The sequence below is a fragment of the Myotis yumanensis genome, unplaced genomic scaffold, assembly GCF_028538775.1.
Source record: "Myotis yumanensis isolate MYYU_CA2020_CCGP unplaced genomic scaffold, mMyoYum1.0.hap1 SCAF_15, whole genome shotgun sequence".
NCBI lineage: Eukaryota > Metazoa > Chordata > Mammalia > Chiroptera > Vespertilionidae > Myotis > Myotis yumanensis.
Window position 1 is genome coordinate 28,094,866 of NW_027223766.1, and position 27,785 is coordinate 28,122,650.

General features: G+C 40.8%; 1 protein-coding gene across 1 annotated transcript; it reads left to right on the forward strand.

Moving 5' to 3' along the window:
• HAS2 (hyaluronan synthase 2) lies at positions 1-27,785 on the forward strand. The gene is made up of 4 exons (XM_070391953.1): positions 1-159; positions 11,497-12,123; positions 23,895-23,996; positions 26,271-27,785. The coding sequence occupies exons 2-4, from the start codon at positions 11,497-11,499 to the stop codon at positions 27,198-27,200; spliced, it is 1,659 nt and encodes a 552-aa protein (XP_070248054.1). The 5' UTR covers positions 1-159; the 3' UTR covers positions 27,201-27,785.

Genomic DNA, 27,785 nt, shown 5'->3' on the forward strand with positions numbered 1-27,785 from the left:
TTTCTTTAAATGTTGTTTTTAAACTTTTTATTTTTTTTGGCCGGTCGTCTCAAATTCATCTGATCTCTTATTACCTCAATTCTGGAAACTGCCCGCCACCGGCCCTCCGGGACCACACAGACAGGCCGAGGACAACTTTATGACCAAGAGCTGAACAAGGTACGTTATACTGGCGCGATTTGGTGAAGGACGAGGGTGCTCGAATAGGCCAGGGGAGGGAAGAAATGATCTACTTAGGTGTTGTTGTTTTGTTTGTTTGTTTGTTTGTTTTTAAATCTTTACAGTCAATTTTCGACAGAAAAGTGTGAGGTCTGAAAATTTCCAACAGACTGAAAAGCAGTGGCTATTGCAGATAACTGTCAGGCTTAGCAACCTTGTCTTTCCCCATCCCTGCGGCGCTCTCCAGAAATCCGCTGCCTCGCTGGGAGCACAGGTAACCTCTCTGCCCGGTAAAGACTGCGCGTCCCGGGATGTACTTTTCCATTCCGCATCTTCCGAGGCCGCAGAGGGGCTCCCCAGTCAGGAAACCAGAATTCCCACTGTTGTAAGGAAAATGCATTTCTTCTCCTTCCCATCCCTTTTTCTTCTTTTTCCCATCCACTCGATGTGGGGAGGAAAACCCTGGAACTGCCCAGAGCGTTTTAAACTTCCAAGTGGGAAGCCCGCTTCTTACTTGTAATGCAAAGGGTTAAAACGATCGGGGTTCCTAGCTGGGACCCCAAGAAGGAGGGTACTTCCCCACCTCCTCGCCGCTACCGGCCTCCTTCGGCCACTCCCCCCCTTTCTCCGGCCTCCCCTCCTGTGCACTCCCCGCACCCCATTAAAGTGTCAGGCTGGGTCTGTCCGGGCTGAGCCCGGCTCTGGAAGCCTTAATCAGGCGCGGCGTCCCCCAGATCCTGGCGGGAGGAGGGCGCGCATCTCCCCTGTCCTCTCCGGGCCCGCCTGCCCCGCCTGCCCCGGGCTGGGCGCGCTTGGGGACCGCGCGCGGCGCGCGGGCAGCTGCAACGTCCCGGGAGCCAATTCCGACGTGGCACCCAGCTCGCTGGGGAGCCTCTTTCCGCAGCTGCAGCGCGGGGCACGGCCGGGTGGGAGGTTGGGGGGCGCAGTCCCGAGCGCCCAGGGCGGGGGTGCGGGCGGGGGTCTGGGAGAAGCCTCTGGCGAAGGTGGGAGGCGAGCCAGAGGCTGGGTCGGGATGGATAATCAACACCTTGGGCGGAATTCGTCATGCTGGTTCCCGCCCAGCGTGAGCCTGGGCTCCGAAATGGGTCCCTGTGAACAGGAGGGCGGGTCTGAAAGGAGGGTCTGTGTGAGGGTGAGAATGGGGAGGCGAGGGAGGCTTTTTCCTCCAGCCAAGGAGACGCAGCCGAGGGGAAACGGTGCTGAAAGGATAATTAAGGCTGGAAAGAGGAGCTGGGAGCGGAGAGGCGGTTCCTGGGGAGGAGGCTTTACAAGACCCGGCTCTTATTACACAGCCTTAGGTGCCAGCTTCCCCGGTGCCTTTCCCTCCATCCCCCAAACGCCCGCGCTCCGCACTTGGGCTTCTTAGCCCCGCCAGCCTCCCAGGCGAGCGAGCGGCTAGGGCCACGCTCCCTGGAGGTGCGTGTAGGAGCCCTGTCGCCCCCGCCCCCCGCCCTGCCCTCCACTTTTGGGGATCGCTGCTGCGGGTGTCTTCCAAACAGCTGCCCAGAAACGCTACACTCCTCCAACCCACGTGGCTGGCCTGGGATTGCCTTTGACGTCACGCCCCGGGGGGAGGTGTGACGCAATAGATAGGGAAGTCCTGATTGGTCACGAAGGGCTTCCCCCGAACTCCAGGCCTAAGTATATATAGACTCACAACTCAGTGTTGGTAGTTATGTTTTGCTGAGAGTGAGGCAGTTAAGAGGAAGAACAACTTCCCTGCCCATTGTAGATTTTCAGGCTTTTTTTTTTCCTCCTGCAGATTTCTCATTGCAGTGAAGGCACATGATGATGTACATTTAGAGATGTTAAACGGGATTATGAATTTTTAAAGCCATTTTAACAAAAATTTAAAAGGTCAACACTTTCAAACATGCCAATGATTAAATGTTTAAAATTAAAATGTGTATTTATATGGAATTGGCTAAAACAACTAATATGCCTATCACACTCTTTGTAGATACAATTTTAAAATTTTATAGGATAGGGTTGAAAAGAACTCTAAATTCTAAACTTTTCCATCCCAATGTGTGCAGTTTGACGCATTCGTTATATTAGTTTTCACTGTATTTTTAAAGAGGCAAAATCCATCAGTTTTCCGAGTATTTTGGCTATTCTTTTACATTTTCCATAAAAGTTTAACTCTGTAAAGTACCTATTTTAGTATGTATATTATGTTGTGTATGCATTTGCAATTTTGGAACAAATAACTTTAGAAGTCTAAGTAGACATTTCTGGATTATAGTGTTACAATTAGGATATCATCACTCATTGAAAAATACATCTATGTAACCTGAGTTGGGTGACTAGAAACATGTACTGATATATTGTAGATTTATTGATAAACAGTTATTACCTGAGTTGCTTGTGTTACACCTAGAACTAAATCCTTTATTTCTTTTTACCTTTCCCCCCTTTTAAATATGTCTATTGATTTTAGAGAAAGAGGAAGGGAGAGAAACATCCACAGGCTAGGCCGCCCCACCCCCAACCCTATCAGGTGTGCCCTGACAGGGAATCAACCAGCAACCCCTTGGTGCTGGGGACCATACTCAACCAGCTGAGGCACACCAACCAGGGCTGAACTAAGGCCTTACTTTATCAGAGAGTTATGTAACTTATAGGAATTCAAGGTCTTAAGTCAATGACTACTATCAAATTTGAATGTCACTCTCCAGGAAGGAAGCAAAAATATTTAGTCAGTTACCTTCCTGGAAAACAAGAATTGTGCAATGAATGAATAGGAAACAGTTACTAGAAAGTAAATCAGATTGTATAATTATTCTTGTTAAGTCAGTCTATAGAACAGCCCCACAATGTAGAATTTTATGAATACTTTTTCACAGATGGTTTCCTTACCAGCTAAGATTTCTTTCAAAATAATTTTTTTCTTGAAAGTTTAAACACACACCTTTCACTGTTTCATTTATTTTTTATTATTGGCACGTTGGGGAAAGCCCTTATCTGTGGGCCCGTGTCCAGACCCCCTTTGGCAAAGTTATATTACAGTTACATTTTAAATCTAAAAATAAGTAGTCTGTTGCCTTATTAGCTTCCTGGCTTTTGCATAATGTAAGGGAGTGGGTGGGATGAGTTAATGAAATTGGAGAAGAGAGCATAACCCCACTGTCCCTTTCTGGGTTCTCTTTTTTTATCACTGCACACCCAGGCTGTGCTTCCCTAAGAGGCTGCCAGGACAGAGCCAGGGGCAGCTGGTCTGACAGCTGAATGGGGGGACAGCTCCCTGCCGAAAAACCCCTTTCATCACCCCAATGTGGTTTTAACCCAGTACTGTCTCGCAGCAATCTGCATAGAATACGTATCATCCCATTGCACATACCTTAAGTTATACAAGTCTGTTTTGAATGTCACCTATGTGGATATCATATATACTGCCTTGCCTGCAATCTAGAAGAACGTTACTGATATAAGTCAAAATAAATATAATGAGGTCATACCGTTGAATATTTTCTTTAAATTCAAGGAATATTTATGAACGAATGCCTCTTAAATGCCTACATCTTTACTGCACATTGAAATGAATAAGATGCAGTCCACATCCTAATGGAATTCGGTGAACAAAGCCTTTAACTATAGTGTAAGGCAAAATATGAGCTGACTCATAAGAAATGTAAAAGAGCTACTGTTGATTTAACGTCTAATTCATCTCAGGCACTGAGCTAGGCACTTTACATACATAATATATACCCCCTACTCTGCGCTCCCCACCCCCAAAGAAAATTTTATAAATAAAGGATCCTTGCCCAGAAAGATTAAGCAACTTACTGAAAGTCACAGGGAGGGTGTGGATGAAATTTAATCCAAGAAATAGTAAATATAATATCCTTGAAGTGGACATGCTACAGCTGTGTTAGTCAAGTTTTATAGAGGCTCAAGTTGAGGACAAATCATATGTGATTGAGAGAGATCAGGAAAGATTTCATGAAGAGGCTTGGCATTTGTGGCATTTGTGGCCACATAGAGTTTTGCTCTATAGAAACAGTGGCCAGGAGCCAATGGAGAAACAGAACTAAGATTCCATGTCAAGTCTTTTGTAATTTTCCCCTTTGCCATAAGGCAGTTGGGAGTATTGGCATCCTAGGAGTGATTGATCAGTATTGATGGTGCATATGAAAGAAATTTGAAACTTAAAGCTCTGGATCCAGACACAGCTGTGGGGATAAGGCCTATGAAAGGCTGTTGCCTAACCCTGCAAGCTCAGCTCCAGGTTCTCTGCTGGGAGAACCGCAGTGGGGCTGGAGAGGAAGAGGCAAACTTCAAAGCCCATAGCATGGGAACCAGAGTGCACTCATAGGTCAAGCTTAGCTGCTTCATTTTAAATTAACTGGGCATTCTGATTTCTGGACTTTTAAACCTGTACTGACTCTCATCTGGGTGGAATACACTTGGAAGGAGGCCTGCATAACATCATTGGTTTTCTTGATCTAAGTAAGTAATCAAATATACCTTAGACTGTAGTCTCTGACTTCTACTACATTCATCATCCCTCCCTCTTATGCCCAAATTCAATATATATATATATATATATATATATATATATATATATATATAACTTAACATTCAACTGAAAGATGCAGATTTCTAAGTAAGGTAAGATTTTTGTCCTAAGTTTTACCTAGAACTTAAAATGGGGCATGAATGAATAAAAAAATGTCTGGTTTTACTTAACACTTTATTTTTTGGTTAGAAAAAGAATGTGACCAGTTATTTAAATTAGTTTAGTGCAAATATCTACAGTGCACATGTGCAAGACAATTGCTTAATAGGTTATCTTGAAGGATCATGCTGAAATATTAAAAAAAACAACAAAAAAAAACTTACCAGCCCTAGCCGGTTTGGCTCAGTGGATAGAGCGGCCTGTGGACTGAAAGGTCCTAGGGTTCAATTCCGGTCAAGGGCACAAGCCAGGGTTGCGGGCTCAATCCCCAGTAGGGGGCATGCAGGAGGCAGGTGATGGATGATTCTCATCATTGATGTTTCTATCTCTTTCTCCCCTTCCCTTCCACTCCGAATGAAAAAGAAAAGAAAAGAAAAGAAAACTTACCGAAGATGAGAAAATGCCAAAGACAAATGTCCTAATGTTCTGATAAGATAGTGAAGGATGAGAAATGTCTGTTTTGAAAAATATTTGGGAATTTATGTCTGAGGTTATATATTTTCTTTTTTAAAATATTTTTTGTTGGTTTTTAGAGAGATAAAAAGGAAGAGGGAGAGTGTGAGAGTGAAACTTTGACCTGCTGTCTCCTGCACATCCCTCACTGGGATTGAGCCCCAAACCCTGACCAGAAATGGAATAAGCAACCTTTCAGTGCAGGGGAGGACACCCAACCAACTGAGCCACACCAGCCAGGGCATATTCTTTCTGTAAGAATATGCTGGTATCATCTTTCACATTTATATTACAGGCTGTAATAAGGTGTAATGGTCAAGAACACAGTCTCGGGTCAAATAATCATTGGTGTGAATATCAGTTCTACTGTTAAGCAATTGTGTATTTTTCTCTGAGCCTTAGTTTCATTTTTTTCTTTTTTTTTAAACATATCTTTATTGATTTCAGAGAGGAAGGGGGAGAGGGAAAGAGATATAGAAATATCAATGATGAGAGAGAAGCATTGATTGACTGTCTCCTGCATGTCCCCTAATGGGGATTAAGCCCATAACTCAGGCATGTGCCCTTGACCGGAATTGAACCTGGGACCCTTCAGTCTGTAGGCTGACGCTCTATCCACTGAGCCAAACCAGCTAGGGCTGAGCCTTAGTTTCTTAATCTGTAACCTGGGGTAGACAGTACCTCCCAAGTTTGCTATGAAGATTAAATGAAATGTATTAAAGTGCTTAGCAAAGTACATAGAAAGTGTTTGATAAATATTAATTACTATTATTTCAGAATATAGATGCAAAAACAATTTATCATCATAATGGAATATTATGATTTTTTAAAAAAATTCAATTTATTTAAACAAAAAACGAAATGAAATAAACAGTTCACCCATTTCTCCTACCCCCAACCCTCCCATGTCTGTCAACCACCAGTCTATTCTCTGTATCGAAGAGCTTGGTTATTTATTCATTTACTTATTTATTTGATTCCACATATAAGAGAGACCACACAGTATCTGTCCTTCCCTGTCTGACCCATTTCACTCAGTACAGTGCCCCCAATGTCCATCCATGCTGTCACAAATGGCAAGATTTTATTCTTTTTAATGGCCAAATAGTATTCCATGTATCCATGGATGGACACTTGGGTTGTTTCCATATCTTGGCTGTGGTAAATAATGCTACAATGAGCACGAGGGTGCATAGGTCTTTTTGAGTTTTTTGTTTCCTTCTATTTGCCTTTTCTAACTTTGTTTTCCAAAGGTATTCTAGAACTGGTTTGGTACTCTTCCCCTAACCCCCTCCCCCGCTCACACACATAACCATTATCTCTAGATAGCTGAGCAAGAAATTATGGAACTGTCTTTATAGCAGGAAAAAATTGCTGCATGAGGGGTACATTTAGTGGTTCAACATATGTTCACTGACCCAAAGATTGGGGAGTGACCTTTGCTCTGTTAGTCTGCATTGGCTGCCTGAGTCCAAATGGACTTACTCATTTATTCAGAATGTAGTATTAAATACCTACTATGTGCCAGAACTTGTTTTGTTTGTTTGTTTGTTTGCTAGTTTGTATTTTTGGTACTGGAATGCACAGTTGATTGAGACACATACACCCTTATAGGGAACCATTGAGAAAATCAAAACAGGGTTAGGGGCGAGATAATGGCAGCGAGTGCAGAGAGGGCAGGTAGGAGAAGTTAGTTCAAAAGGGAGTGGTAAGCTAGGACTTCTCAGAAGAGGTATCTTTTTGACTAAAGTCTGCAGCCTTTCCCAGATGCTGACTCAATTAATTTGAATTCACTTCAATTTCTCCCAGATCCAAAACAAAAGGACCAATTTATGAAAGTATGGGAATTCAGTTCTCACCACTTCACTAGGGCAGAAAGAGCAGCTGCTATTCTCATGCACCATTAGCCCTCTGGTTCATATGAGGTCATGCGGTAGGAAAAGGCTCTGATGCCCAATGCCTATAGAGTTATAGGGTATATGAGCTAACAGCAAGGCTTATATCTGCCCTACAGGTGGGACCAATAGAAACAGAAGTTTCTTATAGTAAAACAGGATTTGCAGAGCACTGCTCTTGCATGGATGGAACCATCAGCTTCCTTTATGCCAACTGCATCCCAACTGTACCCACATAGGAAAGTATATGAGCCCAGATATCTTCTGAGGATTGGCTAGTTTTGTGTCTGTAACTGAGTGTATGTCAATTTCTCATTTTCCACAACAGCAGGAAAATCATTTTCAAAGTTCTTTCTTAACCTCATATAACATGTTTTAATAGCCAGAAAAAAAGTGCTGCCAGGAGGGTTCAAATCTATTCTGCTAATATTTTCTGAGAATATTCTAATCACCTGGCATTATGCCACTGGCTGGTTGCTTCTGCTGGTTTTGTAAGTTTGAGCAGCTTACTTAAATATTCAGAGTCTTGGTTTCCTCATCACATGTATATGTTATTTGTAACATGAGATTAACTATACATTGACCACTTAAAGTTATTAAGATTAAACAGGATCATGCTTTTCAACAAACCAAATAAAACTTGCCTCACTGCCTAGAATCTAATAAATGATGAATGAATGTCAGCTGACACAACAGTGATGGCAATATGATATTGATGAATTTACACCCATTAATCTAGTATGTATTTACTGAACAGCAATCATAAGCCAGGTTGGTATTCAGTAAATATTTATAAAAAATATAACCCAGGTTTATATTCTTGGGGTACAATAGTGAAAACAAGTATAAAAATATGTTGGCTTTGTGGATCTTAAATTACGCCATTCTTGAACACCTAGTTTGGCTTAGAATTCTGAAAGAATAATATTTAGTAAATAATTGTTAGTAAGTCCAGTAGCAACTTAAAAATTAATGAATAGGCGCTTGGCCAATGTGGCTCAGTTGATTGAGTATCATTCCATGCACCCAAAGGTCACTGGTTCGATTCCCAGTCAGGGTATATATCCAGGTTGTAAGATTCAATCCCTGGATGGGATGCCTACAGATCAATGTTTCTTTCTCACCTCTCTCTCTCCATTTCTCTCTCTCTCTCTCTCTCTCTCTCTCTCTCTTCCTCCCTCTCTCCCTCTTTCACTCTCTTCCCCCCTCTTCCTCTAAAATAATTTTAAGAAACATTTAAAAGTAATTAATGAATAGGCTAAAGTCTGATACTGAGCAAAAAAATCCAACTTCTATGTTTTAAATATTTATGGAAGGTAGATTTCTAAATCATCTTTTTATCTAGCAGTAAGCTCTTATGATCTAGGGTGAAACTAACCAGATTTTCCTATTTAACAATAAAGCCATATGTCTGACAATGAAAGTTTGCTTATGAAACGGAGTATTTGAATTGGGGATTGTCTCAGAAAGTCTCACACATATGGTGCCCATATCTATGAAATCACCCAGGGGAAATTATAAAGAAACACATCCTGTATGTCACTCCCTGAGATCAACATATTCCCTCAGTAAATCTGGCTCTGAAATGTGCCTTTTGCCCTGTGGCCTGGACTGAGATGCTGTGGGCGGCCATCAGGGCAACACTGCAGTACCTCGCCGAAAGAGAAAGGCTCCGTTCTAGCCACATTGCTTCCAAGTTACCAGCAACTTTGCCCAGGCTTCAAAAGGACATTCTGTAGACGCCTATGATGTCAGGTGGTGTTCCCACTTCAGCTGTGGCCCACAGATGCTTTGCCAACACTCTCTGTCCACGTGTGTTGATAAAAGCAAGGAAAATGTGAATAATGGAAAAAGAATAGCAGGCAGTTCTTTTGCTGGCGATGGTGATTTTAAACACAAGTGAAACACTCACTTCAGCTTCTCCCTGGCGGAGGGCTTTCGTCCCCTTGAAATGTTTCACGCTTGTGAGAATGACTCACGTCTTGGAGACAGACAGGTTCCAAGTCTGGTGCTCCCAGCACCTTTCGGCATTGGCTAACGCACCCTGTGGGAGATTTAAGCATCCCAACAGCTGCTTGAATTAGCAAGGGATGCTGTGCTCTAGCCTTTCACTGAAAAGATTTCACCATTCTCCAGCAGCCTGAATTTTCCAGTTGTGCTGTGATGACCTTTATTAGGCTCGAGTTGTACATGTTATGCTCGCTCTGTCTTTGGGCCGTGCAATGCCCTAGGATCTTGCTGGTATGAGCATGAGCTGGTGGGAGGAAAAGAGACTGCGGGATACCCACTCTCCTTTTAAAAGTCCAGAGTGGAAGCGACCCACCTCCAGTTTCCAAAGGCTGGAACACCAGGGCCACAGCGAGCAGTCTGTGCTCCAAAGGAGGAAGCATACTGGTGAGCAGCCACACTCAGTGTAACGCAGACCCACCTCAGTGTATGACCACAGGGACTAGAATGGGAATGGTGCCTCTTGGAGCTGAGAGCAACGTGGTGGCCACACAACTAGCAACAACCAAGATAATAATACAAGATAATTGAATGCTATGTGGACATGCAATTTTAAGCCTTAATGTGGAAGAGGGAAATACAGATGGCATATCCAACAAGAAATTTTGCAGGGATAATTGCTGAGCCTAAGTTTCCATTGAAAATAAATTAACTTAGCTTTCAAAGACTAGCTGAATTAAAGAAAAAGCTTCAACAGTAATTACATGTAAATATAATGAAAACCCTGAAGTTGGTGTGAATGACTGAAGATGGGGACGCTGCATTTATGTCAATTCCTCATTGCAGTTCATTCCTGGAAGAGTTCCTGAGTTATACCCTTTTATCATAAACTGGTAATGTGGTGAGTAAATGGGACCCCTGAGTTCTGTGAGCCGCTCTAACAAATCCATCCAATCCAAGGAAAAGGGGGTCTTAATAACCTCTGATAAATAGTCAGAAGCACAGGTAACAACCTGAGCTTGAGACTGGGATCAGAAGGTTGTGGGATGGAGGGCAGTCTTGTGGGACTGAACACTTGACCTGTGGGATCTGACAGATAGTGTCAGAATTAAGTAAATTGTAGGACACCCAGCAGGTGGCCAGAGTACTGTTTATTGGATATGTGGGCAACCTCCTCCCCCACACACATTGAAATTGGGTCCAGAAACCCAACAAGAGAAAATAAATAAAAAGGTCTTACCAGGCACCTCTTCTATGCTCAGGCTTGAAGATGCTTTGGAAAACACAGAAAAGTGGTCCTCCTGTATTCTAGTCGTTCCAGCCTGAACCAGGAGGTACACAAACTGTAGGGAGGAGTACAAAATTGACTGTTAAAGAGCTGAAATGTGTTTCAGGTCTAATGTGTTACAGCTTTTAAGAGGATGTGAAAGTTACCTGTTGAAATTAAGCATGATGCTATTTCTTTAATTGATGATTTATTTCTACAAACATTTATTATATGCTTACTGTGGTCCAGTAAGGTTCCTGATCCCAGTCTGGTGTTAGTGTGATGGGTGGAGGAGACAGCCATCTGGAAAAAAAAAAAAAAAAAGAATGCAATGCAGACTCACAGGGGCTTTGATAGATGTCTGTGCAGGACACCTAGGCATGACGCATTTTTAATGTCATTAGAGATGTTGGAAATTATTGAGTCTAAACTCCCTCATTTAACAGATGAAAAAAACTGAGGCCCAGAGAGGTAAAGTGACTCTCTAAAGGCTACACAGTTAGTTGATGAAAGAACCAGTACTAGAATCCAGGTAGGATACTTGATCTCCAACCTCAGCTGGGTGCATGGAAAGGGTGAGAGCTGAGGGATTTGCACTAGAGATAGGATGAAATGACATGAGCAAATCTGTATAATCTCTTCTAGATTTGTTGCTGGTCAGTATTGGGGATGAGGAGAAAACATGGTGTAGGAAGAAAGATGACTGGCTCACTAGGAAATTTAGGTTTCACACCTAGCTATGACCACATACATAGAGTGTTACCTTAGATAAATGATCGAACACACTAGAAATAACGGGTTCCATGTATTTGTTTAACACATTGTGGTTTTCAATAATGCGATGGGCCATCATGTCATCTGATTCTTGAAACAGCCCTCTGAGGTGTCATTCATAGGAGGACATCCTTATATTCCCATTCTGCAGATGAGCAAACTGAGATGTAGGAAGTCACACAGCTAGTTAGTGAGAAACTCGAGGTTAGAACTCCTGAATGCTCCTCGTCTAATGATAACCATGTATACAACAGGTGTGGAACAAGAGTCATTAACCAAGAGTATCTTTGATTATATTACAGATGCATTGTGAGAGGTTTCTATGTATCCTGAGAATAATTGGAACCACACTTTTTGGAGTCTCTCTCCTCCTTGGAATCACAGCTGCTTATATTGTTGGCTACCAGTTTATCCAAACAGATAATTACTACTTCTCTTTTGGACTGTATGGTGCCTTTTTAGCATCACACCTCATCATCCAAAGCCTGTTTGCCTTTTTGGAGCACCGAAAAATGAAAAAATCCTTAGAAACCCCCATTAAATTGAACAAAACTGTTGCCCTTTGCATCGCTGCGTATCAAGAAGATCCAGACTACTTACGGAAATGTTTGCAATCTGTGAAAAGGCTCACCTACCCTGGGATTAAAGTGGTCATGGTCATAGATGGGAACTCGGAAGATGACCTCTACATGATGGACATCTTCAGTGAAGTCATGGGCAGGGACAGGTCAGCCACTTATATTTGGAAGAACAACTTTCACGAGAAGGGTCCCGGTGAGACGGAGGAGTCCCATAAAGAAAGCTCCCAACATGTCACCCAGTTGGTCTTGTCCAACAAAAGTATCTGCATCATGCAGAAATGGGGTGGAAAAAGAGAAGTCATGTACACGGCCTTCAGAGCCCTGGGACGAAGCGTGGATTATGTGCAGGTAGGTTTCCGAATTCCTGCCAGGGCAAACATACATCCAAATAAAGCAGCTTTTGTATCTCTCCAGTCATATGCTTATAGCCCATCCTTGTCACTTCTGAACACAGTGCCTCTTTCAGTGCATTTGAAAACAGCAAGACTGTTGAAAGCACATTTTGAAAGAGGCGGGGAAAAGCCTTGTAAAACTGTTAAGACTATCTATGAAAATGCTTAACTTGTGCAATGCTGTTGGTTGGAAATCAAGGTTATTTTGAACAGGAGACACTTCCTACTTTCTCTCCCCTTCCCTTCCCTGCCCCCCTTGGTTCTGCCAAGTCAAATCCAACGTCATTTTCCACACTCTTAAAATTCCCAGCCTTGTAAGAAAATAGTGTCTGCCGAGCAGAGGGTCTTGAGGGAAAAAAAAAATCTGCAGACCCAAGGGAAGGCTATAAAACGGTGTTCACAGAGACCTGGCCAAATGAGGGTGATGAGAAAGATTTAGATTGAAAAGGGTAACGAATTCAAAACAGACAAAGAGGAGAAATATGAAACAGGGAGAAAAAGGACAAACCTTCCCCGAGCAAAACCGAAGTAATGTTTATTTCACTCCCCAAACAGCATTACCTCACTCACTGCAACTTGACCTTTGAAAGCATTTGTGATGGTGTTTGCTCACATGAAAATTAGGCTGGGCTGTGTCTCGTTAATTTCCTGACTGCTCACTTGTAGGGTTTCTCCTCTCCTAGTCCTTACGGAAGCTTTTTTCTTTAGGATGCTCATAGATTCTGGCCATGATGATATGAGAAGGAAGACATGTCTCGGGTTTAAGAAATCTTCCTTTTCTCTTAAGACTACAATCCTAGGTTTTAGAAAACCCCATATACCGTGTGGCCTTTATTGCCACAAAGTCATGCCTAGTGGGTCTCTCCGTAAAATGACATAGGAAAGGACACTGGCTTTAAATTAGTGTGTGTGTGTGTGTGTGTGTGTGTGTTAATTTTTATTTATTTTTACGGAGAGTGGTCTGTTCTTTGCTCCTTTTCCTGTGCTGCCTGAGCACTTGGAGTGCATTTCTCTGATGGCAGCCTCTTGTTTTTCCCCCTCAAATTTAAAATTGATTTTGAGAGAAAGATTTGTTGTTCCACTTACTTATGCACTCATTGGTTGGTTCTTGTATGTGCCCTGATAGAATCCACAACCTTGGCATATAGCAGTGGTTCTCAACCTTCCTAATGCTGCAACCCTTTAATACAGTTCCTCATGTTGTGGTGACCCCCAATTTCATTGTTACAAATGGAACATAATTAAAGCATGGCGGTTAATCACAAAACAATATGTAATTATATATGTGTTTTCCGATGGTCTTAGGCGACCCCTGTGAAAGGGTTGTTCGACCCCCAAAGGGATCGCGACCCACAGTTTGAGAACCGCTGGCATATAGGAACAATGCTCTAACCAACTGAGCTACCCTGCCAGGGCTTAGGGCACTGGCTTTAGAGTCAGTTGACTGAGGTCTGAATCCACACATTTCTATCTGGATGACTTGAGCAGGGCCATTTCCCTGAGCCTCAGTTTTCTGGATAAAAGAAAGCAATCTTACAAGGGTTTTGAGGTAATGATATCAAAAAATATGACAAAAGTGTGCAAAAGTTACAAAAGTAGCAAAAGTTGTTAGTGATGGTGTTAATATTATTACAAGTTTGCTATTGTTATTATACCAGAGGCCCAGTGCACGAATTCATGCATGGATGGGATCTCTCAGCTTGGCCGGTGATTGGGGCCAGTTGGCCAGCGGGAGGGACTGTGGGAGGTTGGCCAGCCCTGGGAGGTTGACTGTGGGAGGGCACTGACCACCAGGGGGCAGCTCCTGTGTTGAGCGTCCGTCCCCGGTGGTCAGTGCGCGTCATAGCAACCTGTCTACCGGTCATTCAGTCACTTAGGCTTTTATATATATGTAATCATGTAATTCTTAAAAATTATAATACATGTCAGTTGCTACAACTGTTAATTTGGGTTAATATCTGAAGAGTTTGGGGGCATTTCTTCAGTTGATACCCATCTGCATATTTATTTCTCATTTAGGGATTTGATAGAGTTTCATCCCCAAGTTTCTCCTAATTTCTAGAACTTTCACAATTAAGGTAGTTTCAGCTAACTCAGGACATTTTATACCTACTTACATTGTGCAACTTCGGGCCTGGATGAGGGACGAAGTGACCCATTTAAAGGAAGGGATGACTGGGGAACTTGCGTAGGATTGAAAAATGATGCCCTGGGCGTAAAATAAGAAAACATCTGTTGATATTTTGCTTTTAATTGTAGTTAAAACAATCACTTGTCATTTATAATCAAGACATGATTGTATGGGTTTTCCTCCTTCTTATAAACCTGCTCCTCCCAAACCCCTTTTCCCATCATTTTTGTTTTGAATTTTGTTTGTATCCTTGACAACCTGACATTGTGCCTGTCCAGGAAAAAAATAATACACAATATGAAATGTTGGAGTAGGCTTGCTGCTAGAGCCCTAATCAGCCTGGAGACCTTTCCTTCCTTCAGGCTGAAGCCTCTGGAGAGATTGACCCAGCAACAGCTGGTAATTGGGAGCTGAATCCTCCTGGGATTCTTGGTCCATTTCAAGTACTCAAGGAAGTGTAAAACACACACACACACACACACACACACACACACACCACCTTGTGGCATTCTGAAACCAGATAGTTCCCTCCTGCCATCCCTCATCAATCAAATTCCCCAATATTTAGTAGCCAGGTATGCCCTATAACAGTGATGGCGAACCTATGACACGCGTGTCAGAGGTGACACGTGAACTCATTTTTTTGGTTGATTTTTCTTTGTTAAATGGCATTTAAATATATAAAATAAATATCAAAAATATAAATCTTTGTTTTACTATGGTTGCAAATACCAAAAATTTCTATATGTGACACAGCACCAGAATTAAGTTAGGGTTTTTCAAAATGCTGACACGCCGAGCTCAAAAGGTTCGCCATCACTGCCCTATAACATTCTGACTGACCCTGGGTCTGAGAGTTGCAGAGGAGAAGCCACAGAAAGACAAAGGAGAAAGGGGGTGCAGGATTTTGGTTACTAAGCATTACAACTGACTAACCCCCTAACGTGGAGTTCAGGTTTATTAGGGAAGGAAGGAAGCAAGCAAGGCTCAGGTGCTTATACATAAGAGAAAATGATGCTAGGGACGAAATTGACCATCTGTTCACTATCTTGCTAACCTGGCTGGAGAACACTGCTTCACTGTGCAGAGACATGACCAAAATGGTTAATTTCCAGTTGCAGCTGGGTCTTTGGCACTGGTCAGCACTCTTCACTTGATCTTGAATAGATAGATGTCTTTCTTATTGCTCTCATGACCTATTATTGCATACCTTCATCATTCTCCCAGCTCCCTACCCAAACTCCTTCCTGCTTAACTACTAACAGATGACCTTGCCTCCTATGAAAGAGAAAAGCAAAAGTACTGGTTCTGAAGGCCATCAAGATCTTTCTTATTCTCTCCTGTTTACAGGTTCAAGGGTATCTAACCTCACCATCTATCTCAGGTTAACATTTCTACTTCTACTCCTGGGCTCTCCAGGTCAACTCCCTCTGGTCTCCTCCAGAAAAGGATTTATTTATATCAATTACCACCTCTCCATTTCTCTCAGTGTTTATCTCTACTCCTCTTTCTGACTACTGTCTCAGCCTTAAAGCCACTCAAATAATTAACACCGACATGGAATATGGAGGAAAGCTTTAGTCTAGGACAGTGATGGTGAACTTTTTGAGTTCGGCATGTCAGCATTTTGAAAAACCCTAACTTAATTCTGGTGCCGTGTCACATATAGAAATTTTTTGATATTTGCAACCATAGTAAAACAAAGACTTATATTTTTGATATTTATTTTATATATTTAAATGCCATTTAACAAAGAAAAATCAACCAAAAAAATGAGTTCGCGTGTCACCTCTGACACGCGTGTCATAGGTTTATCATCACTGGTCTAGGAGAAACCCAGTGTGGTAGCAAATTTATCTAAGATGTTAGTGGCTGCTTTCAGAGATGGAGAAAAACAGAAGACAAATAATAAAGTGAGAAGAGAAGATTTTTCGGTATTTGCTAACTCAGTGTTCACAGAAGGTTTTCATTTTTGAATCTAGGTATTTTCTGGGGAAACTTTTTCAAAGTAGGACAGATTCTGACCTATCTAGATATGGTTTAAGATATGGCAAAAGTCTTTGATCTTTTCAAAATAGTATTTATATTAGCTTTTTATTTACCGAAGTAACACGTATTTAAAAACTACAGAAAAGCACAATGAGCAAAATTAAAATCATCGGTAACAAATACATGACCCATAGATTATAAATTTTAGTACTTTCTGGTGTATACCTTTCAATTTGTCCCTTATTTTAAAAAACAATTTTGGGATTATATTATATTTACTTTTTGTTCTTTTTAATACTCAATATCAGAAGACTTTAAGTATCCTTTGATAGTTAGATTATATAATTGCTTTATTCATTCCTATCTCTTATCTCCAAACATTGATAAGTGCCAACATAAGTGGCCACCAGTCTGTATGACAAAGGAAAAAACAATATTCCCCAATGTGTGCATTAGGGATTTAGCAGGTAGAGAATGTACAATAAGCATGGACATTCTCTAAAGGGAAGAATATAAGAGGCAATTTTATTTGGACTGTTGGCCTTTATTTAATTTGGCAGCACCCTAGGTATCCAAGATCCTTTGAGCAGGAGAAAGACTAAATCATTCATAAGAGTTGACCCTCATTATTCATGGGTTCTTCATTTGTAAATTATGCCACTCACTAAACATATTTGTAACCTCACATCAATGTTTGCAAGTACTTTTGTGATCATTTGCAGACATGTGGAGTGGCAAAAATTTCACTCTAGCAAGACCATGCTTTGCCTTCTTGTTCTAGCTTTTCTACTGTAAACAAGTAACTTCCTTACGGGCTAGGTAATATTTTAGTTTTCACATTCTTGTGCTTTTTTCCCTTTGGTGATGTAGCTCTTTTAAATGGCCCAAGTGTGGTCCTGAAGGGCTCTCTAGAGCAAGAGGCTGCAATTGCTTTATGGAGAAAATATGTTTGTTAGGAGAGCTTTGTTTAGACTTAATAAGGCTGTTGGCCTTCTAGTCAATGTTAATGACTCATATAGTGTATTTAAACATAAATAAAGCAAAGTTAGGTAATGATCAGTAGACAAAAATGTTGTGACCAGAGGCTTGGTGGAAGCTAACCCTATATTCTTTCTAGAAGCCATTTTTCTGTATTTGCTAATTCAGTGTTCACAGAAACTGTAGAACAGTCACTACCACCAGTAATGAGCATCCACTGTATGCAATATGATTGGTTCCTATTCTGACTAGGAAGTCTAAGCAACCAAAATATTCTGAGGGCTGATTTTGAGAGAGTTATATGTCTCCTTGTATCCTTCATTTCAGAGGATAAGATTAATAGCGCACTGAACTAGAAATGGGGAAGTGTGAATTCTAACTCAACTCTGCTGCTTACTTGCTATGGGCCTCAGTTTTTAAAAGAGTGAAACTTCCCTGACAGGTGTGGCTCAGTTGATTGGGCTTCATTCTGTGCACCAAAAGGTTGCTGGTTTGATTTCCGGTCAGGGCACATGCCCCAGTTGCAGGCTCCATCCCTGGTAGAGGGGGGCATGCAGGAGGCAGCTGATCAATGTTTTGCTCTCACTTTGATGTTTTTCTCTCTCCCTCTTCCTTCCTCTCTCTCTCTAAAAATCAATTAAAATATATATCGTTAAAAGTGAAACATAGAGACTAGGCATTTTAGACTTGGGTCTTAGAATTTAAAAAGCATTTGGTAGACTAAGTGATATTTCTAGAGGAAATTTTTATTTAAATTACAGTGAGGTAGTTTAACTTTCAGATCACTGAGACAAGTTGCAAGGGACTTACAGTCTAATAATTTATAGATGATTATTATGGATAGTTCTAGACGAGACAGAAAAGATTCTCCATATGTAATTAATTCCCATGATCCTATTAGAGATTTTCTCTATTGGTCCATCTATTTGTGGTAAGGAGCATTATTCTTTAGGTATGCATTTACTTAGTAAGTATAAGCATGTAAAAATTATTACTTAATGCTAATGGCATACTTCTCTACAGTCCTTTGTAATTTACAAAGTACTTTTATAGGCTGTCTCACCTGGTATCTCAATGATGGGAAATGGCTTGTTCATGGAGGTGGAGGTAGTCAGACACAGACTTAAGTTGAGGCTTCTTGATTCTGAGGGCATTTGTTCTTAAAATAAGCAAATCTTGGCGAATGAAAAAAATCTAATTATGTTTTACATTTTTTATACAGTTAATGTTATTTATAACATGGAGATGGAGGCAACCTTTAAAAAATCTACTAGAATTAAAATTAGGACTTAGAACATATTTAATCTCAACTTTTCATTATTATTTTTTATTTTGAGAAAGAGAACCCTTCTGCTGCAACCAATTATTTCCGTCCCAAGGCAAAGTTTGCTTGTAAAGGCCTGATAGTAAATATTAAGCTCTGTAGGAATGTGGTCTTTGTTGCAACTATTCAGCTCTGCTCTTTTAGTGTGAGAGCAGCCATAGATAATATAAAAGTGAATGAGTGTGCCTGGGTTTCCATACAACTTTATTTACGGACATAGAAATTTGAGTTTCCCTGTGTTACAAGATATTCCTTTTTTTAAAAAATTTTCAACTGTCCTAGATAGGAAAGAGGAAGGTTTACCTCTTGGCTAGGATAGTGAAGAAAGAAGAGAGATGGTCTCATGCACTTTAGTTGATGTTTTGTGGTTAAAAATGAGGTGGCTAGAATCTCCCAATAATGTCTTTTTGTCTTGACATTTTCCACTCATTTTAGTCAAAATTCATGTGGTGGAAACAAATCACAGTGACACATTCAGTGTGGACAGAGAGATGTTGTGATTTGTGCTCTCAGAGTTTCCGGGGTACATATCATGTCCAGTAGTGTTTCTCCAGGTGAGGTTAAACTGTGAACTGGCGAATGTCCTCCCCCACAGCTTCTGGCCTAGAGCCAAATAGGCAACCGACATTCATGATATTACATACTTTTTATTAATTAGTGAGGGGACAACTGGAAATCCTGTTCCTGCTATTACTAATCATACTCTTTACACACTAAAAACAATAATAGTAGGTCCATGAACATACATGCTTTTACAGACTTCATAGCTGGTGGCTTTCTATTGGCATTCAATCACCAAATAACATCCAGAAATTGAACTTCTTAAGGCTCTTTAACCTACTATAACCAACTCCTTTCCAAGGGATTTCTGAGAGCTTTCCTTTCCAACGCAGTTAAACTCACCAAGCAAACAGTCTCTCTCTGAGAGCTCCTGGCACTTGGAAACTGGGAGGGGCAGGGCCAATTGAAACACGCAGAACCTCAGAAGTTAGGTTCAAGTTTAGTCATTTCAAAGAGGCAGTTGCCTTGGTCTGCTTATGCTCACAAGCAGGCGGAGTTACTTGAACATTAATTCTAGATTGCCCCCTTCCTGTTGTTTTTAGTCTTATTTTAGCTTTCTGGTTTTACTTTTCCCAGCTTGAGTCAATAGAGGTGGGTGTGGCCCTAAACTCTCAGGATGCTGGATTCTAAAGGCAGACTGGACTTCTGCCTTTGCTTTCTCTACCCTCCCTACAGGCCTGCCCGCCTCCTAGCCAATACAAACCAATGATAGACAAGGCATGGCAGAGGCAAGCACTGCCTCGGAGGAGTTTGTTTAGGTTTCTGAGGCTTGGGTTGAATGGGTGCAAATCCAAGTATTAGTAAAATCCTATTTTCTGCAATGAAAAATTAACGCTTAACGTTTCCTAAATTTACCCCCCTAAAGTAAGTGAGACAATCCTGGACCAAAGTAGAATGTAATAATGAATGGATTTTTTTTTTTTTATTAGAAAATGGGTTCTTCTAAATGTTAAGTAAAATTTTAAAAATTCAGAAGTTAACCCTGAAATTGCTATACTTAGTTCTTAGATCACCAGTGAGATGTTCAGTTCACTTTTTAGAACTGGATAACCTCATTTGCTCGCTTTAACCATAACTTCCAATAATGCATTTAAATTGGTGTATTCACCAACTTTCTTCCTTAGTACTTATTTTATTTTCAGAAAAAAAATAGCTATTAGTAAAATTGACACATTTTTTTTTTTTAAATGCTGAGATTTCTACATTTTGTTGTTTGAAAAACCAAATCCCTACTATTTTTATGAAATAGTTTGGAAAACTGTAAAGATATGTACTGGTGATATGAATAAATTAATCTTGATTAAATCCATTCAGTATAGTCAGACTTGATGGAAAAATAGTGGGAATTACAGATAACACCCCCCATTGCTGCCAATCATGTCATTTATTGTTTGATTGGGGGTATGAAACTGGTTCATTTCATTGCCTGTCCATTCTGATCACTCGTTATCTACTAAGATCCTACTGCATTTCCCAGAAAAGAATACAGCGTTTATTAGCATCATTCAGGAGTAGAGAGGTGGCAGCACTTTTCCTACTTCTGATTTTCTTTGATCTTGTGGAAGAAGCACCACCCCACACATATGATTCATCTGTGAGAAAAGGTAGTAGCCTTTCCCAGCTGTCTCACTCCTTCCTCTCTAAGAGAGAAGTGACTTAATCTGATTGAGTATGGAAGGAGGAAGGGTTAGCCTAACTTCTCCTTCTTCCTTTTACCAAGAAGTGGGCTATTGCCAAAGAGCAGGCATCTGTCATACCTTTAAAAGGAGCATGCACTGTATCTGCAGGAGGAGGCTGGCCCCCTTCAATGCTATTGACTATGTAGGGTAATACTGTTTTATACTGGGGAACATCGTTATGAAGCCTGCTCTTCCACAGACATAAGGCCTATTCTCTGTCAGCTTTATGGGCATACAGTTGATATTTTGGTTTCTCATCTGCCTTATTTTTTTTCCCAATTGGTTCAGAAATCAGAGTGCAAAAAAAGTACTGTTTATGACTCTGTCCACTTTGGCCTCCCGTGGAAATTTCTGTCAGGGGTCTAACAGGCATAGATTAATCCAAATAATCTTTTTTTAAAAATAATTAAATCTTTATTGTTCAGATTATTACATTTGTTCCTCTTTTTTCCCCCATAACTCCCCTCCTCCCAGTTCCCACCCCACCCTCCGCCCTCACTCCCCACCCACTGTCCTCATCCATAGGTGCATGATTTTTGTCCAATCTCTTCCCGCATTTCCCACACCCCTTCTCCCCCCAAGCATAGTCAGTCCATTCCCTTTCTATGTCCCTGATTCTATTATAAACACCAGTTCATTCTGTTCATCAGATTATTTATTCACTTGATTCTTAGATTCACTTGTTGATAGATGCGTATTTGTTGTTCATAATTTGTATTTTTACCTTTTTCTTCTTCTTCCTCTTCTTAAAGGATACCTTTCAGCATTTCATATAATACTGGTTTGGTGGTGATGAACTCCTTTAGCTTTTCCTTATCTGTGAAGCTCTTTATCTGCCCTTCAATTCTGAATGATAGCTTTGCTGGATAAAGTATTCTTGGTTGTAGGTTCTTGGTATTCATCACTTTGAATATTTCTTGCCACTCCCTTCTGGCCTGCAAAGTTTCTGTTGAGAAATCAGCTGACAGTCGTATGGGTATTCCCTTGTAGGTAACTGACTATCTTTCTCTTGCTGCTTTTAGGATTCTCTCTCTGTCTTTTGCTCTTGGCATTTTAATTATGATGTGTCTTGGTGTGGTCCTCTTTGGATTCCTTTTGTTTGGGGTTCTCTGCGCTTCCTGGACTTGTAACTCTATTTCTTTCACCAACTAGGGGAAGTTTTCTGCCATTATTTCTTCAAATAGGTTTTCAATATCTTGCTCTCTCTCATCTTCTGGCACCCCTATTATTCTGATGTTGGTACGCTTGTAGCTGTCCCAGAGGCTCCTTACACTATCTTCACACTTCCGGATTCTTTTTTCATTTTGCTTTTCCAGTTGGGTGCTTTTTGCTTCCTCGGATTTCAAATCTTTGACTTGATTCTTGCGCTCCTCTGGTCTGCTGTTGGGAGTCTGTATAATATTCTTTATTTCAGTCAGTGTATGCTTACTTTCTAGTTGGTCCTTTATCACACCATCGAGGGTCTCATTAGATTTCCTGTACATCTCATCAAGTTTATCAACAGCCTCTAGAAGCCTCTTGAGAGACCTCAAAAGTGTGGTTTTGAATTCTATATCCAGTAGCCTGCTTTCCTCCGGTTCTGTCCTTTGTGGCCTGTTTCTTTGTCTTGGCATTTTTTTATGCTTCGCTGTGTCGATAGAGTGGCTTTCCGTGTTAAGTGTCCCAATTACCTGAGGTAGACACTCTTGGTGCAGCCCCTTGTGGTCTCTGTGAGCAGTCTTGTAGTCAAGCCTTGATTGTTGTAGGTAATTACTACTTGACCTCCAGGCCAAATGGCTGTGAGAATCAGCTGTGTTTGCAGTGGGAGAACTTCTGTCCTCTAGGGAGGTGCTAATCTAGCCTTTGCCTGAGGCTATCCGGCAAATGCCTTTGTGCAGGGCTTGGGCAGGGTGGGTCCCACGGGATCAACAGGGCGGAGGAGGGAGCAGTTATGGCTGCTCTCAGTCCGTGCCCAGGGGTTCTGCCTCTCTGTCCCAGCAACCGCTGCAAACCTCGGAGGGACCGAAGCCAGACAGTCCCGCTTCTCCCGTTTGAGTCTGGGTCCCTAGAGACTCGCCCGGATCTGGAGCTCAGAGTCTGAGGCTCCCTCTGGACTGAAACATTCAACTGCGCCCTCAGCCACCAGCCCGTGCCACGCGCACTCCGCACCTTAGTATTCTACTTCAGCACTGCGCCTCCTCTGATTCTCTGTTCCTCCTAGTTGTAGAACTTCCACTCAGCCAGCCTTCCTGTGGTTCTGGATGATGTCCGTTCCGTCTTTTAGTTGTATTTTTGAAGTGGTTGTTCGAGGCAGCAAACTCCCGAGTTAACCTATGCCACCATCTTGGTTTCTCTCCCCCAAATAATCTTCTTGAAGTGAAGTCATAGTGGTTTGGTTTCAGAATTCCTTTTTTTAAAAATCCATATAACATTTTTGTAAGGACATTTCAAGAATGGTTTAAGATAATTCACACCTGCTTTTATACATAAAGGGCTAGATGAATACTTGAGTACTTTAGAATCTAAAAGGTGGTCTGAATATCTTGCTAGTTCCCTTTCTGATGCAATGTCATCTGCGAAGCCCAAGTCATGGACATCTTGCCTCAGAAATATACACCCGACTGCAGGAGAATTTTCTGACTTTTATTCATCATATTAATGGGGGAATAACTGTTAAGTGTGCCTCCCTTTTAATACTGTTATGGGTGTATTCCTATCATCATTCAAACCTGAGGGACAAGTTGCCTAAAAGCCTTATTTAAGACATTTGAAAAAGAAAAAGGACATCTAAAGTCCTTGGGACAAGGACCAAAGTTGGGAATATCCATGGCAAATTGGGACAAGCTAGTTACCCTATAGGATAACCCAGCACATCGCTTCAGCTGTTCTAACCAGCTATGTTAATAACTTAAATACTGAACTTGATGGAAAACAAGCTCTTTGTATTGGCCATGCTATAACAAACTCATCCCTGTGATATTTGTGACCAGAAGGCTGAAGACATAGTATATATACAAAATGTTGGCTGTGTGAATCACTCTTATAATTCTTTATTTTCTTTAACTCATTTTTCTTCTTCTTTGCAGGTTTGTGATTCAGACACCATGCTAGACCCAGCCTCATCTGTGGAGATGGTAAAAGTTTTAGAAGAAGACCCCATGGTTGGAGGTGTTGGGGGAGATGTCCAGGTGTGTAGTATGGCTTCGTTTTTGCCTGAGTCACTTTGGTAGCACTCTGATTCATTGAATATGCATTTACTAGACCAAACTCTGTGCCAGGTATCACACATTAGAAGTGTCTTGAACCCAGTTTACTGTCTCTTTGTCTAATTGAAAAAATTTAGGATTTCTTTGATTAGTCCTGGCATATAATCCATGTCTTTAGTGGCTGATAAATTATGGTCTTGAGCCATAACTTAATGTTTTGGTAAAATCTGTTAACTAAAATGTGGCAGGAGATGGATTACCTATTATATACCTATGTCTTTAAAAGCTAACCAACTTGTGATTGATCAAAAAATCTAAATTGGAAAACAAAGAAAGAAAAGAGAAACAGCAACTCAAATTTATACTAGTGAGAAAGATAAAGGAGCAATTGATTAATAAGTGGCTTTTCTAATTTTTTATTTTTTTACTAATTATTCTTTATCTTACATTATTTGCTATCAATGGAGAAATAATTAGTGAAACAGATATTGGAATGGGAAAATGAATATGCAAAAGTATGTAAAGGTTAAAATGAGTTCTTTGCAAATGTGAGATTAGATTTTAGCAAAATGTGAAAAGCACATTGAAATTTTACTTTAAAGTTTAGGTATTATGTTGCTGTATAATCCATGTCATATTTTCGTGGTGATAGTGAAGGCAAAGAAAATGCACTACAATGGACAAAAAGTAGCCGGGTGGTAAAAAGGAAGCATGTGAAATCGAGATGAACACAGAACAAAATTGAGACAGGGGAGAATTTAGAAATATTGCCAAGAAAAGCTGATAATTTTGAATAGCCTTTACATGGAGCATTATTTCAGGATTCAAGTTTTGGAGGGAGGCCAAAGCAAACCCTTTTATCACTGGCATTGCAAAATATCAAGGAAGAGAAGGAAAATTTATAGCCAAGGATTAGATGAGTTGGAAATTAACCAGAACAGGAGGCAATAGAACTTGAAAACCATCACAACCTAGATGGCAGGAAAGTGTCTGGAAGAAGAATTTAGGGACTGAGAACTAAAGCCTAAAAAAAAAAAAAAAAGAAAAAAAAGAAAAATCTCACTATTTTAATAGAACAAGAACAAAAAGCATAGCAAAAAGAGAACAGGGAGTGAAGTAGAAAATATTTATCATCAGAAAGTCCCAATGCATGCACACAACTTATCAAATTAATCTAGTAAAATAGAATCAGAGTCATTAAAATATAATGTCAAAAAGAGGGAGGAACCCGGCCAGTGAGGCTCAATGGTTGAATGTTGACCCATGAACCAGGAGGTTAGTTCGATTCCTGGTCAGACCACATGCCTGGTTTGCAGGCTCCCTCCCCAGGAGGCAGCTGATCAACGATTCTCTCCAATCATTGATGCTTTTATCTCTCTCTCCCTCTCCCTTCCTCTTTCTGAAATAAATTTAAAAAATCATATTTTTTTAAAAATAGAGGGAAGAAGCCAAAATAACAAACCTTACTCTATTAAGTAACCTCAGGATGGTATGGCTTTTTTGTTTTGTGTTAATCCTCACTGGAGGATATTTTTCCATTGCTTTTTAGAGAGAGTGGAAGGAAAGGAGGGAAACAGAGAAGTGGGAGGAGAGAAACATGGATGTGAGAGAGACACATTGGTTTGTTGCCTCCCCCAACCAGGGTGGGAGATCAAACCTGTAACCCAGGTACATGCCCTTGACCCTCAACCCTTTGGTGCGCAGGTCAACACTCAAACTATTGACCAGGGGACGATGGTACAGATTTTGTTGTTTGTTTGTTTTTTAATTTTAAGAGCAATTATATAGGGTGTCCCAAAATTCATGCAAGAAGTAATTTTGATAAAAAACACAGGTTTATAATTAAAAATTGTAAATTTTTTATTGATTCATAAAGTATACAGTATAGGGTTATGTATGGAATAGCACTTCGGGTAAATGGCCTCCACAGATTTGCTGGCACATATGCAAAGCCGTGGTCTTCTTTGGTCTTCATTGTCCCTGCTCCTGGGCCATAATTGGTACTTGGTAATGCTTATCAAAGTGAAGGGATTGAAATCAAAGGGCAACAGATATTAGAATCTGATTCAATAAACCAAGTAAAATTAGGCTTTTATTTATTTTTGTTGTTGTTAATGCTCACGCAAAAATTCAAATCTTGTGTGAATTTTGGGACACCCTATACATATATTTTTATTTATTTAAATTCTTTATTGTTGAAAGTATGTTGGTATTTTTAACTAAGGCTTACCTTCTACTATTTTCTCCTTTTTGCAGATTTTAAACAAGTATGATTCCTGGATCTCCTTCCTCAGCAGTGTGAGATACTGGATGGCTTTTAACATAGAAAGGGCCTGCCAGTCTTATTTTGGGTGTGTCCAGTGCATTAGTGGACCTCTGGGGATGTACAGAAACTCGTTGCTGCATGAGTTTGTAGAAGACTGGTACAATCAGGAATTTATGGGCAGCCAATGCAGTTTTGGTGATGACCGGCATCTAACGAACAGAGTGCTGAGTCTGGGCTATGCAACAAAATACACAGCTCGATCCAAGTGCCTTACGGAAACACCTGTCGAGTATCTCCGATGGTTAAACCAGCAGACCCGTTGGAGCAAGTCATACTTCCGAGAGTGGCTGTACAATGCCATGTGGTTTCATAAACATCACTTGTGGATGACCTACGAAGCGGTTATCACTGGATTCTTCCCTTTCTTTCTCATTGCCACGGTAATCCAGCTCTTCTACCGGGGTAAAATTTGGAACATCCTCCTCTTCTTGTTAACTGTTCAGTTAGTAGGTCTCATCAAATCATCCTTTGCCAGCTGCCTTAGAGGAAATATCGTCATGGTCTTCATGTCCCTCTACTCAGTGTTGTACATGTCAAGTTTACTTCCCGCCAAGATGTTTGCAATTGCAACGATAAACAAAGCTGGGTGGGGCACATCTGGAAGGAAAACCATTGTTGTGAATTTCATAGGACTCATTCCAGTCTCAGTTTGGTTTACAATCCTCCTGGGCGGTGTGATTTTCACCATTTATAAGGAATCTAAAAAGCCATTCTCAGACTCCAAACAGACAGTGCTAATTGTTGGAACGTTGCTCTATGTATGCTATTGGGTTATGCTTTTGACTCTGTATGTGGTTCTCATCAATAAGTGTGGCAGGCGGAAGAAGGGACAACAGTATGACATGGTGCTTGATGTATGATCTTACATTGATTGACAGTTGCAATCACACATGGGGACACAAACAAAACCTTAGTTCCTGTAAAGACCGTACAGTATTGTGGCATCAGAGAATGCCACCACAGGAGACATATCACTGCTGCTGGGACTTGAACAAAGACATTTCTATGGGTTTATTTTGATTCTGCCAAAGTAAAATGATACATCAACAAGAAGAAACTCAGATGTAACCTGTTATTTCTATGAAAATGGGAAGAATTCTTTGTTTATGCACTTTTCCCTTACTGTACATCTGCCTAACAGTGTTTTGCCCTATATACCTCACTAGCCATGCTTTTATGTGGGTTATCATGGAAGAAAGGATTTTGGAAACTCAAGGAAACGTTCTTACAACGTATACAACCTAACTTATGGACTGTGTTGATAGCTAATTGTTTTTTAGAAAGGATTTTCTGTTTAACTCTACCAAATGAAATGCCAAAGGAAATTTTAAGGCCGTTGGCTGTGCTGTATTTTTATATAATTGTACTGTGTTTTAAAATTTTGTATGCCCATTTTTAAAACAAATCTTGCATATTCTATATTTTACTTCTTTGCCAAAATACAC